Below are 14,919 nucleotides of genomic sequence, written 5' to 3'. Positions count from 1 at the left end.
TAATCTATCACCTTGGTCATTAACTGACTGGCATGCTCTCCTGGATCTGGTCTACCAAAGTCATTCTCAGGAGAGGTGTCAATGCCACTTGCATTGTGTAAAGACTCCACCAAATCCCTCATTCTGCTTTCCTCTGAGATCAAGCATTCTGGGACGTTTGGGGTGCCATATTCCAACCCAAAAGGTACATTTTCCTCCTCTGATCTCTCCTGTTCTTCAAAAATTGAGGTCAAGGATTTGAAAAACTCCTTCCTAGGGAGAGGCTTGAGAACCTTCTCTGGGAGAGGAAGAGGAAGAGGTGTAGTACCAGGCTCTGAAGAAATTACATGTTTTGTAACTTTCTCCTTCTCTTTTTCTGGCTGCCCTGGCTTGGTTGGAGCCTTTGGCGCAGAGGGTTTCGGCGTCGACGACATAGTGGTCGTCGACAGGGTCTGCTTCGAGGGCGTCAAGGCGGCCTTCGACGTTTCCCCTTCGAGGTGCGATAGGTCTCGGACAGCGTTGGTGACCTCGAGCGGTCGACTCGACTCGAGCGTTTATCGCTCGGCGTCCTGCAAGGTTCCCTATCCTTCCTTTTACGATCACCCGGGCTCGAGGGCGCGCGAGTGTCGGAGCGATGACGCTCCCGGCCGGCTTCCGAAGAAGGCGTGGACCGAGGCTTTGCCTTCTCAAACACCTCCATCATTTTGACCCTGAATGCTTCCCACTCTTCGGTAGACAAATGTTTTGTGGGGCATTTCATTTTCAGAGACGCGTCTGATGACGAGGTGGAGGAAGACCTATGGCGTTGTTTCTTCGACTTTTTCGACGACGAGCGATGAGAATCGCTTCGGGATCTAGATCGAAGCCTTTTCGATCCTTCCGACCTACCTGTAGCTTTCCTCTCCTTTCTCGCAAGGCCTTCCCCGTCATCGCCTGACACTTCGAACAGGCCTCCATGTCGTGGCCTTCCCCGAGACACCACAAACACTCGCGGTGCGGGTCCGTGATCGACATTTTTGAGTCGCACGACTTGCATTTCTTAAAACCCGATATCGGGGTCGTGGTCGGTGTCGATGACGAGGACATAATTACTTCTCGTTATATTATATTTCTTGACAGAACTCGAGGCGCACCGAATGTCCGAAGCAACGCAACTGTGGAAAAACGGAACTGAGGCCAACGGGCGCCGCGCGTGCTACTTATACACCCGATGACGTTTCCCTCGATGGAGGCCTTCGAGGGACCATCGACTCGACGACATCGACGCACGGCGCCCTCTGCCAAAAAAACTTCAGAAGAGCAGCAAAGCTGGATGGAATACATCTAAGATGAGAAATATGTTGGAGGACACAATCCACTCGAATTAGCTTATTTTTACAAACAAAGGGGGGTCTGGGAATCTCTCTACCAGCACGAACACAGCCCAATGACCTGTTCTTGGGTGAATAACCCCTGGGAGAGACTCTACCAAGTCTTTAGCTCACTGTCCTTTTCACAGAGAAGACATTTCCCCGCATATCAGCCTTTGTCCTGCCCAGGGGCAGTCCAGCGCCGAAATGCTAGGCAATTCTCCTCTGAACAAGAGTACCATCAGTAACCCCATACACGTGTTTCAGCCTTGTTGTGCCGAATATGAGTGTGTGTTTTGTCATCTGTGAAATTATCTAATGGATGATCCATTAAATGATTGGGCAAACCAAACTGACAACATTCCCAATCTTGTCTGAAAAAATGAAGAACTTCCTAACTTCTTTGATGAATGATCAAGTTCCTGCCCTTTCTACAACTGGTAGCAAAGCCTTTCTATTCCTCCATCTTGGAATTAGAATAAAGGCTATAACTATCCTCCATTAAAGGAACCTATTATACACGATGCCAGCCCAAATGCTGGTTAACGACACTGTATAGTGCTCTGCTGCTCTCGAGCTATGTCTACACTTTAGACAATAAAAAATAAAAAAAATGATGCAATGCTTCACACAGTAACACAATCCTTTCTGGTTGGTTATTATGCCTCTTTTCTTCCAGCCACAGTGGATGTACACATAATATATGTATTATTAAGTTGTATGCTAAATCAGCCTATATCACCAACTACTCGCTGTGGAAACAAAGGTCTGAAATGTCAATATGAGATGTTTGGATGGAAGCACCACACAGGGCAACCTGTGTTCCTAACCTTTGCGTCTCTCTCGTCTCCACATCTCTGTCCCCCCTCTTGACTTCGCCCCCTTTCCTTCCTATCTTTTCCGCCTCCCCTCTACCGATTCTGCTACTGCTAGTTTTCTTTCTTGTGCCCATCCTACAGCTTCTCCAACTGACCCTGTACCCTCTACACTCTTTTCTCTGGTCGATCCTCCCCTACATTAACATGCTCATTAACCTGTCTCGCCCCTCCTCTGTCTTTCCTGTCTCTTTTAAACATTCTACTGTCATCCCTGTTCTTCTCTTGACCCCTTCCTTCCCGCTAACTTCTGTCCGATCTCTCTACTCCCTTTCTTATCTAAGCTTTTAGAGCACATTGTTTACTCTTAGGTTTCTTCTTACCTACATCGCCACTCTCTTCACCCTCCCACTCCAGTCCGGCTTTCAACTAGCGCACTCTACTGAAACTGCCTCTTGCATGTTTCCGATTCCCTTCTTTCTGCACATCACAACGCGCTCTCTTCTATTTTAATTTTACGGGACCTCTCAGCAGCACTTGACACTGTGCATCACACTACCACATGCCCTCTCTTTCTTCCTTGGGCATCACTTGTGCTCCTCTCACTTGGCTTCAATGTTATCTATCTGATTGTGCCTACTCTGTGTCCTGGGCAGGCCAGCTCTCTCCTCCTCTTTCACTTCTATATGATGTTCCCCAAGGCTCTGTTCTTGGCCCACTCCTGTTTTCACTATACACAATCCTTCTTTCTTCAATCATCCTGTACTTTAATATTTCCTGTCACTTCTACACTGATGACTCCAAAATGTTCTTTTTCTTTTACCGAGTTTTCTGATACTCTGCATTCTCAAGTTTCTGCCTGTCTTTCTTCCATTTACTGGATGCGCTCCGACTTCCTTCACCTTAACCCATCTAAAACCGAAGTTCTATTCTTCCCTCCATCATCTCTCGCCCCTCCCTCTTTCCGTTCCCCCGCTCAGCTCTCTTTCCTCCTCTGCCCTGAATCTAAGTGTCCGCTGACTCCTCGTTTTTCCTCTCATATCTCTCTTACAGCACACAACTGTCATTTTCTTCTCTTTAATCTCTGCCACGCTTGGGTCTTCCTCTCCTTTCACGCATCTAACTTCTCATCTCTGCTCTAATTTTCTCATGTATCGACTATTGGTCCTCTCTGCTGGTTGGACTCCCCGAGTATCGCCTCACCCCTTCCTTTGATTTATAACTCTGCCATCCGTCTTCTCCTTTTTCGGTCTTACTCCTGGTGCTTCGATCTCCTTCAATTCTAGATGCTTTTAGCTTACCATTTGAATCTTATCTTCTGTTTCACTGCCTCTCTCTTGGCTTCAAATGTCTGCAGTCTTACCCACCACCCCCTCATCTTGCATAATTAGTTTCCTTATACTCTCCCACTCGCACTCTTCATTCTCAGTCTACCTATCATCTTGTGGTTCTCAAGCCCCCCTGTGCTTCCCCCAGCTTTTGCTCCTTCTCTTTCCTTGCCCCACTCCACTGGAATTCTTTCCACCTTAACATTCACTCTTCCTCTACTTATTACATCTTCCGTACTCACTTAAAGGTTCGCCTTTTGTCACCTCTGTCTGCTCCATAAACCGTTGACTTGTACTGCTAACTTTGCATTGTTTATTTTGTACCGTTGGCTTCTTTGTTAATCGCTTTGGCGAAAGCGCTGTATAAATTCAAATACAATACAAATACAAGAGACGTTTGCCAGTTAATGTGCGTTCTATATCTGCGAAGGGATACAAAACCCTGTGGTCCTCATTATGGCTTGGGCGGATTTCAAAATGAAAACACTACATGCAGTAATTACTGTTACCACATGAAGGTACTGCTGGAAATCTGCATCAATATAAGAAATCCATCAGATGGAACGAGATGAACGAGATTTTCAGAAATACTGCATGCATTATTATTCTTTCATTTACTTAATCAATTTCCACCCTAATTCTGGTGATGGAAATGGATCAAAACACTACTGTACACATTTTGCCAATGAATAAAAGGTCATTTCTGACCCTGTTGCCCATTACATTGCAAAGATACTGAGAAGGTGAGCATCCAAGATGCCCAGTGTTTCACCCATTTTTGTTGCCACCGTACCAAAACTGTTCTTTTTGCATTGAAGGAAGTGCTCTCGATTCCATGCTTCCCTACAGTGCAAGCAAAAAAGTAAAACAATTATGGGGATTTCTTTGCCTTTGGGGAGTTGAAAACAGAGTTAATTTATGAGTTATTTTAACTCGTAATACAGTGGTAATGACCTCATATGGTATTCCTAAAGGATGTAGCCTGCCCGGGCCATTATCAGGTGGTGTTTGTTTTCATAGTTAGCATCAAAATGACATTGAGGGCTTTTGAAAGGTGCCTTTGTCCACATATCACACAGGAGCCTCAGGTACAAAAGGAAACTTCTTTGCTTCAGTTACATTGCAGATAAGAACAGGGCCAGGTTACAAGACAGGTGTTACATTGGGGAACATCCACCGGCCACCATCTCTCTAAGTCAGCCTCTCACCAACTGCAATTCAAGAAACACCCAGCAGAGACCACTAACACAACATTCCACTTCCAGGCACTCATGACATCACATACATACTGAGCATAGAGGATAGGGAAAAGATAAGATACAAGGGCATTGTCTTCTATGCAGTAACGCCCAACCCCAAAATTCCTCCACATTACCAGCAACCTTCTTTCTTCAGGTAGCGCACATGATCTTTGTACAGGATGAAGGCGATCTCTGCCTTCACCTTCTCCCCCTCCTCAATCGGATCCACAATCAGAAAGTCCCCTGTGGAAGAAACTAGCAAAGTCAGTTATGAGATAAGGAAGGTGGAAAAGAAAGATGGGGTAAGGGCAAACTGTGCATCGGGAGAATCCAACTGTGCTCAAAGATTATAACCTTTTCTGGGCAAAGGCACTTAAATAGAGGCATATTTCATGAAACACAAAATGCACATTTTTAATTTAAAAGTTTATTTTGAGTTCTCAGTACAAACAAAGCTCAGTAGTAGCAACATCACAAAGTGACTATGATTTATTTGTGCCTCTCAGAATGGTTTCCAGCTTTGCTTGCAAGCTAGAATTATATCTAAATATTTAATTCTGTTAACTACCACTCATATAGAGCATAACTCACATGGCAGTAACGTTTTCTTATTTTTTTTAAAAGCAGATTATCTGCCATTTTTGACTGTTCATTTTGAAGCCATTTATCTGAGAATATTGATCAACTCAGTCTAGCAGTCGTTGGAGCCCTATTTGGGTGGTGCTATGTATAGTTCAACCAGGTGCGATAGCAATGAATAAGTTATGTGCCTAACCTTGGTGCACAGGTTTTTATCTCCTGCAGGGCACATGGCCTACAATAACGAAGGTGAACAGCAACAATGGTGTCCATGTTTAAGGCCCCATGCTCTCTCAATCTGTACTGAGGTCCTTCCGGTCATGCCAAGCTTCACCGAAACCAAGTATTGGGCTTGTCTACTCGGCACCCTGTTTCAGGAAATTGGAATGAGTGAGAATATTTTGGCACCATTATACACAAATCACAACAGCCAAATTGTGCTACGTTTTATTTGACTATGTTTTTGGAGTCACAAAGAACTTCATCAGATGGTAAAAAGCAAAAACTGGACTAACGCGATAATGAACTTGATTTGTACATACCATTAAACAAAAACTGATCTGAGTCAGTTCCTGACATACTACAAGGCTTCCGAAAGCACTCTCCAGGTGTGTGCTAATAACTCTTTCAAAATGTAGTAATGTTATGCGGTACCTACATGAACAGTACAAGAATGATATACATAGGCTTGGTTTTTGATCAATCCCAGATGAATTATTGGACACGTATTTTAAATTGCTTGCGTGGGTACAGGAATATAGTGGAACCGTGCGCCTTTATTGAAGAGGGTGAAGAAGACCGACAGCATCCATTCTTTCTTGTCAACACTGTTACTGCAAGAATGCAAAGTATTGAATGAGGAAAAATCCAGATCCACCAGTCTTTGTGCATGTGGCGGTAGATCTGTCTGAAATGGAACTTGAACACTATTGTTATAGGGTCCTAAAACGTATTAGTTGCTAGACCGATTTATGACATTTCAAATTATTTGCCGTATATCTAAGGAATTTTTGAGGAATATGTAACAGATGAGGATGAAGGATAGCTTTTAAATTCGCTCATGTACCCCCACCTTGGGTATGCCGATTATTTAGTTATGTTATACTAATGTCATGCCACACAGAGACTCGGGCATATTTTTTTATCATTTTGAGCTTCCCTACAAGAATCAATAACAAATCAAACAATAAGAACGTTCAACTGATTGCAAGTCATAAGAAAAACCTAAGAGAAGAACAAGTGATGCAAGTGTTTTCGAATCACCCTTAAACATCTGCATATTCTTTGATGCATATGTTTGCTTCCTTGGCTAGTACTGTACATTTCTCACTACATTTTTTTTTAACCACTTCATTGGTTTACAATTTCAGACGTTGATAATATGAGTGACACGCGAACATTACATGGGTCTGAGAAACTGTTCAAATAAAATAAAAATCATACTCCTCACCCCACCCTACCCAGAAGCCCCTATGTCAGCATGTGCAACAGCTGCCTTTACTGTATATCTGTTATCTTGCTATTCGGCCATGCCAACTTCAGAGGTGTCCCACAAGAAAGTATATAAGATAACAATGGTTTTTGCAGTCATTTAAGTTTCACATTTAGCCATTGTATAGAGACCAGAAATTGGCCAGAGGCACAACTAAGCATTATGTACAATAAATTCGATATGCATTCTTATTGTGTAAATGTAGTAATGCTTATAAAAATATGAATTGTCATTCAAATACACTTATGGGGACAAAGTATAACAATGCATGGGCCATTTTGAGATAGTTGGAACACACAGTCAATGTGATATTGTCGAGAGTTAATGAGTCTGGGGGATAATTACTGCAGGGACAACTTGTGAAGAATAGTTACCGCAGAATGGGAGAGACGCTTGGAAGTATGATATTCCATACTTGAGTTTATGATGTTCCATAATTTAGAAGAATATCAGGAGAAATACAGCAAGTTTGTTGGCTTTTTGTTTGGACTTCTCACTGCAAAATATTCTTTGGTGGCTAAATAGGTCATGTTTGCTGGGAGGGTAGTCTGGCTTACCGGCCTGGAAGGCCTTGTATATCGCCCTGTATATTGCCACTAGAACGTGGACATAGTGACTACCTGCCTGGCAAGAACACTTTCTTCCCTAGATAATTAATCTCATGTGCATGAACTTTATAAAAAATATTTGTATGACATAACTTCATTAGCATTTTGCCATAAAAAGAATACTGAACATGAAACAGTACTCCTGACCATCCCCACCCTGTACTCCCGTGTTCAAACCAACACCTACCACAGCATTGAATAAACGTTACAGCAATACAATTCCCATGCAGTTTAGACCAGTGTTTCTCGCAATCTATCATTCTAACATTATAAGGTGTAGAACCATTTCCCCCAAATAGTACCAAATTTCACATATTAATTCTTCACCTTCAATGGTTTGGTTCCGTACCAATCGCTATTCCATTATCAAGGGCTGATCAGCTTACTCCCCACTTCTTAGCCATAACCTATTTCCCCTTTTACCACCACCACGGCCACAGCAATAACTTACCTCGTACCTGGAATGTGCCATGTCACCCCATATTCAGAAGAGAGACAGTTTCGGTCTAACTTTCATACTCCAGTCCAGGACTCTTTATCTCGGTGCCAACTGCACACCAATAATTTAGAAGTTGTGCGCAAGACCAAAAAAAAGCGACTGTGTCCCTTTTACATTTAGAGCACAGTTCATTCTCACCTCTGCCAATTTGCTGCATGCTTCTAAGGAATAATAAGTCTATTTTTTTTTATTGGACCATTCTCAAAATGACACATATTGCAGTCTGATTAGGACTGTGAAATGGGGATTAACACCACCCTACCACTACCTGTAGTTCCATGGTAAACCTACGGGACCAAGTGGTACGAACGGTTAACAAGTTTGGCAGTTAATCAGCAGATTTCCTGCCGAATTACCACCAAAGTCGTAATGAGACCCAATGTGTCTCTGCGTAGGTGCAACATTCTGCCAATCCTCCTCTTCCAGGTCCCTTTACCAATTATCCCACAGTCTTGACAAGAGCATTGTTCTAGTTTCAGTTATCATCTTGTACATCATAGAGATCGGTTTATTACTAATCCCGACAGCCACCACAAATCTTTCCAGAGGAGAGGAATCCGGGAGATCATAAATTCCCATGTAATTGCGAGTAGGGCATGTCGGAATTGAAGATACTGATAGAACACACACTGACCCAAATGAAACTACTCCTGTATCTCTAAAAAATACTTTATATCACCATCTTCAATGACATTCCCAAGGGTATGGCCCCCTAGACCTATCCCTCCAACCCATGTTGTTTGCAAGTTACCCCAAAGACGGGGCAACTAATTTGCCCGCTGGGGAAGAGCACACACCCCCACCCTGCCATGGAATACCTGATTTAGATAATGTGTCTGTATCTGGCCACAGTCCAATATATTCACAGGGTCACAACATAGCATCTGATTCCAGACTGCGGCAATAGTTATGTATGATACCTTTCATACATTTTCTTTTAATGTACCGTGCAATACATCTCAAAATATATGTAGAAACCAGTCATTTCGATGCATTCAAATTTGTATCGTTATATATACAAACTACATTGGGCCTCATTACAAATTCAGCAGTGCAGGAAAAACTGGTGGTAATTCCGTTACCAGCACTTTTTTGGCGGTAACGGAAATACTGCTGTTTTTAGCACACTGCCGAACTACAAGTTTGTCCTTAAGGTGGAGGATTTTCCTCAAGGATCATGCTAACAATACATCTGCCACAAATCGTAGGAATTACCGGTCACAGTAATTCTGCCGAAATCCCCAAGACGTGCTATGGACTACAGAAATGGGGAACAACACCACCTGTTGTCCCATGGTAAAACTACGGGACCAAGTGGTGCAATCGGTAACCAAGTTTGCCAGTAAATCAGCAGAACTACTGCTGAATTACAACCAAAGTCGTAATGAAGTCCAATGTGTCTCTGCATAGGTGCAAAAGTCTGCAAAGCATGTTTGTAGCAATAGCTTATGGTCTTGGCTTTATTGTTCAAAAGTAGACCGAATCACCAGTTCCCAAAATGTTTCAGCTTTGTTTTTATCTGAGCCTTCTTCGGTGGGAACACATTAATTGGTTCATATGTATCAAGATTCGGATCTATGTGATCACTGCGACCACACATAATTGCGACGGCCGAAAATGGCGACTTTTCTTTTTTAAATTAAATCCCTTTTACAACACATAGATATGCGGTGGGAGACCCCCCGCAGCACCTCCATATTACTATAATATCCAATACCCGCCACATATATATCACAATGGCGGAAAGAAACCATCTGAGGGACCTCGACACGTGAAGGACCATGGGTACAGTAGACGCCACACTAGGGATAGTATTACGAATACGTCCTGTCGACATCTGTTTTCCTCCGCGACTATCACTAGATGTCAGACTACGCAGAGCATGTGATCTAAGCAGATCCACAAGCTGCAGAAATATACTTACATGTGTTGGAAGTTTTCTGAAGCATTTTCATTTGTTAGATAGCTCTCACATATGGAGTGTGGCAAGGAACGTGGAGAGAGAGAGAGACCCTCATTTGTTTCCTCCCCTTTGGCTCTATGCCACATGGTGCCGAGCCAACATAATGAGCCAAGGCCTGCCACAAGCCCACATTCCTCACTAGTAGTTGTGTGTGGTCCATGGTGGCTGCACGAATATGTGCTGTGTTCCCATACAAGAACATACTGATGTTGGCTTTAATGCCAGTAATGATACCATAAGAAAACATGTCCAAGCTAGCTCTGCCAGTATGCCAGTAGGCCCCCACATAACATACTGCTGTTGGCTTTGCCATTAAAAACGCAATGCCATAATAAGAAAAATGTACAAACTGCCTCCAATGTAGGCCAGTCTAGACACGCAAGAACACTTATGAACCCAGACGGTAGCCTTCTTGGTTTGATCAGCACATCCTAGACAGACGTATGTAGATATGCACTCTGTTTCCATGAGAATGTATGTGGCTAGATAAAATGAAGACGATCTTTGTTAACTCTACTCTTGTTCCCCAGTGCATGCAGGTTACAATTTCCATAGTACACTAGATCGTGACAGCAGTTGCACAATTCTCCTTCAGGTCTAGGCTGTCTCCTGTGGCCTAAGGACGTGTGGGTCAATGTGCATTATTGCTCAGTGGGTCCTAATCCATGAAAGGGGGCCTTCACACTCTGAAGATGCATTAGCCAAAGAGAATGGGAGAGAGTCGTTTCATCAGTGTTATTTGCTCGATTCCACCTATCTGTTCGGCAGGGTGCTAAACTCTGGCCTTTTGTAAATTAATAGAGTATAAGAAATATTCTCAGATATATGAGGCACAAGTACACTGCCTCTGTATGGTCTTGCCTGAACATGCCCAGACATTATGAGACAAGTTTCTGTGTCTATTAATGCAGCCTACGGTTTACTTGTGGCCTCAATCCATTTTGCTTGTGGATAATTGTTCTTCTCTCCTGGTATCAGGTAAAGATGTAGTGTGCTTAACATTCTAGTTGGGCACAGTCCAATAAGGGAGCAGCCCCCCCACAGATATGGCCTAATATATGAAAGAATGAGATTCTGCTGCATATGCACACGCAGCAGAACTAATCACCAACATCCTAACTAAACCATAACAGGCCGATTCATGGAATCAACGTGCGCCGAAAAAACGGCGCACGCGTGCGAAAACGTGCGATTCGCAGAGAAACAGCGAAAATCGCAGTGCAAGTGCGATTATCGCACAGAAAACATCGCACATAAATTCATGGAAGTACGTGCACGCGCGAAATGTGGGATGTGCGCTGAGAAAGTGCGCGGCGCACGCTGGCGCACAGGTCAACGAACGCCGTGCGATAAGGCCACAGCGAATTCGCACATAGCGCGGCGCACATAACAAAAGTAGGCGTAACACGGGGCGTCACACGCAGAATGGGGAACAACTCGTGAAAATGTGGGCGTCACGGGGGAAGTACAGGAGGCAAGTGCACAGAACGCCCACACGCTCGCCTACAACACGTATTCATGGAATCGAATAGGGAAAAACAGCGCATGGCCAAAGACGCGCAGAGGCCCATACATGTCCGCCACACGAAAGCAGGCGGTAGCGTCCCTGCGCAGGAAAAAAATGTGCGCCAAAGTCCTACACGCGCGAGAAGGCCCACACGCGATCGGGCCTGGGGGAGCGTGTGCGTGTATTTCAGGGGTGCGCGTGAAGTACCACACGCGATTGGCCTGGGCACGTGTATTCCAAGGGTGCGCGAGAAGCTACTCACACGCGATTGGCCTGGGTGCGTGTATTTCAGGGGCTCGTGGGTGTCTTCACACGCGATCGGGCCTGGGGGAGCGTGTGCGTGAATTCCAGGGGTGCGCGTGAAGTCCCACACGCGATTGGCCTGGGCGCGTGTATTTCAGGGGTGCGCGAGAAGCTTCTCACACGCGATTGGCCTGGGCGCGTGTATTTCAGGGGCTCGCGGGTGTTTACACACGCGATCGGGCCTGGGAGAGCGGGGTACGTGTATTCCAGGGGCTCGTGGGTGTCTTTACACGCGATCGGGCCTGTGGGAGCGGGGTACGTGTATTTCAGGGGCTCGCGGGTGTTTACACACGCGATCGGGCCTGGGGGAGCGTGTGCGTGTATTTCAGGGGTGCGCGCGAAGTTTTACACGCGATCTGGCCTGGGGGAGCGTGTGCGTGAATTTCAGGGGTGCGCGTGAAGTCCCACACGCGATTGGCCTGGGCGCGTGTATTTCAGGGGTGCGCGAGAAGCTTCTCACACGCGATTGGCCTGGGCGCGTGTATTTCAGGGGCTCGCGGGTGTTTTTACACGCGATCGGGCCTGGGGAAGCGGGGTATGTGTATTTCAGGGGCTCGCGGGTGTTTTTACACGCGATCGGGCCTGGGGGAGCGGGGTGCGTGTATTTCAGGGGCTTGCGGGTGTTTACACACGCGATCGGGCCTGGGGGAGCGGGGTACGTGTATTCCAGGGGCTCGCGGGTGTTTTTACACGCGATCGGGCCTGGGGGAGCGGGGTACGTGTATTTCAGGGGCTCGTGGGTGTTTTTACACGTGATCGGGCCTGGGGGAGCGGGGTGCGTGTATTTCAGGGGCTTGCGGGTGTTTACACACGCGATCGGGCCTGGGGGAGCGGGTACGTGTATTCCAGGGGCTCGCAGGTGTTTTTACACGCGGTCGGGCCTGGGGGAGCGGGGTACGTGTATTTCAGGGGCTCGCGGGTGTTTTTACACGCGATCGGGCCTGGGGGAGCGGGGTGCGTGTATTTCAGGGGCTTGCGGGTGTTTACACACGCGATCGGGCCTGGGGGAGCGGGGTACGTGTATTCCAGGGGCTCGTGGGTGTTTTTACACGCGATCGGGCCTGGGGGAGCGGGGTACGTGTATTCCAGGGGCTTGCGGGTGTTTTTACACGCAATCGGGCCTGGGGGAGCGGGGTGCGTGTATTTCAGGTGCTTGCGGGTGTATTTACACGCGATCAGGCCTGGGGGAGCGGGGTACGTGTATTTCAGGGGCTCGCGGGTGTTTACACACGCGATCGGGCCTGGGGGAGCGTGTGCGTGTATTTCAGGGGTGCGCGTGAAGTTCCACACGCGATTGGCCTGGGCGCGTGTATTTCAGGGGCTCGCGGGTGTTTACACACGCGATCGGGCCTGGGGGAGCGTGTGCGTGTATTCCAGGGGTGCGCGAGAAGTTCCACACGCGATTGGCCTGTGTATGCAATTCCATTGGACCAAAGGCCCTGACAGCGCAGGCGCGTCTGTGACGTGACACGCGCGGGCTTGTCCCTGTACCCGGGGGAATGTTACAAGACCAAAAACTGCACGTCCGAGTGTCAGCCTGTGTGATTGGAGGATAGTGCCTCAGTGCGTATACGCGGAAGTGACGTTGGACGTGTGGTGTGGTTTAAAAGGTGCGTGTAGTACGTCATTTCCTTGTACGTGCTTCCCGTGGAGAGCGAGTGGGTGAAATCTGTACTTCTTGTCGGTTCACACGCGATTTACTTCACAGCGTTTCCAGTTCGTACTCCCTGTTACCTCTGTCAGTATTTTTCTGATTTTCTGTTCGACCTGTTTCCTCAAACAGCGTTGACTTCTCCTTTTGTCCTGTCTCCTCAGACAGTGTATAATTCTTCTTTTGGCGGGGGTGTTGCCAACGCGCACACGCGCGTATTTTTCACGCTCTTTTCCCAGGCAGACGGTGAGTCGCGCACGTATTTACCAACTGTGCTAGCCCCGTGTGTAGCGTACCCCTTCAGAGGACATTGTATGCTGCGTGTGACACGCATATGTTCATTTTTGTGTTCCTGGGTGCCACAGCGTAGTGCAGGTTCCTTTTCCCACGCACGTGGTCTACGAGGGGTCGCGTGCACGTCATTTTCTGTTTTAGGGGTGCCTGTGCGTTGCGTGACCCGTCATCTTTCCCCAGGGGTTACATACAGCCTTGCTAGAGCACTTGGGTACGAATTCCATCTAGTACCCTACCCCTTTGACCCCCAATTGCCCAGGACAATTGTCCACTGCAACTCCCATACACACAACTCCATCAGTGCCATGGCTGGGAGGCGAGCAAGTGGTAAGGGTGGCAAAGGTGGCCGAGTGTCAGGCTGAGAGGTCCTGTATCCGCGGAAGCTGCTGAACCCCCGACAATCCCCCTGAGATGTATTTCCCAGAACTAGTTTTCAAGACAGCTCTGTAAACTACACCCCAAAGGGAAAGGGGGAATGGGACAACAAAACAACACCAGGCAGACTGCGTCAAGGCTAATCAGTGCTGAACCTGCAGAGGATAAAGAATAACATATACACTTTCTTAATTCACTTACTTAACCTTATGAATGGGAAGTAATTAATCCTTAACTAATAATTAAGAATCCTACCTGGTTCTTCTCTTGAAATTTCTTAGAGAAGCGGATAAGAAGATGAAAATCTCTCTTACTTGCGATACTAGAAATTCCCAGCAACTTCTTACATTAGGCAAAACTGGAAGTTTTAGTTCTTTGTTTGTCTTTTTTCCAACTTGCACTGGTAGTTCAATTAGATTGTCTTTAAAATGTTCTTTCTTGTAAAATCAAAACTTTTCAAACTATTTATAATTATCTTGAGTCTTTGAATCCTTGAAGAAAGAGGAAAAAACGTGCTAACTGCACACGCAGGTTATTTCCATTAATCTGAATAGATAATCTGCCACTCAAGAATTGCGCCACACTTGTTAGTTCAATATTTTCAAAAGAACATTTCTTTTTATTCCTTATTTGCCCTTTGAATTCTTGTTGACACGTGTTTCGGCTACTCAAGAGCCTTTCTCAAAACAGAACACGGCTTTATTAGGTACATATCTTATTCTATTAACACAATTATTATATAATGTTCAAAAACATTTTTGTATTCAAAAAGGTTTGGGTAAGGAAAGGAAGGTAACGAAGAAAAGAAAGAAATAGGAAAGGGGGGGGGTTTATGCAATATTAAATCACATATATTTTGGAAAATAAATAAAAGTAATAGATAATTCACAAATGCAGTACATCGCAATACAAATAATTACATCAAAATGTGCATCA

General features: G+C 45.8%; 1 protein-coding gene across 2 annotated transcripts in view; it reads right to left on the bottom strand.

The window, feature by feature from the left end:
* Nucleotides 1–14,919, bottom strand: part of EIF1AD (eukaryotic translation initiation factor 1A domain containing) — a 505,590-nt gene that overhangs the window by 65,587 nt on the left and 425,084 nt on the right. Inside the window, exon 5 of one of the 2 annotated variants that reach the window (XM_069644800.1) lies at nucleotides 4,847–4,955. In XM_069644800.1, coding sequence (XP_069500901.1) covers nucleotides 4,847–4,955 — 109 coding nt within the window. Of the gene's footprint in view, nucleotides 1–4,846; nucleotides 4,968–14,919 lie in introns of both variants that reach the window. The other variant, XM_069644799.1, reaches the window with a different exon arrangement.

This window comes from Ambystoma mexicanum, chromosome 2p (genome assembly GCF_040938575.1).
Source record: "Ambystoma mexicanum isolate Mex_15411 chromosome 2p, UKY_AmexF1_1, whole genome shotgun sequence".
In the NCBI taxonomy this organism is placed as follows: domain Eukaryota; kingdom Metazoa; phylum Chordata; class Amphibia; order Caudata; family Ambystomatidae; genus Ambystoma; species Ambystoma mexicanum.
The sequence above is the reverse complement of the archived record's forward strand: the minus strand, read 5'-3'. Positions and strand labels throughout refer to the sequence as shown.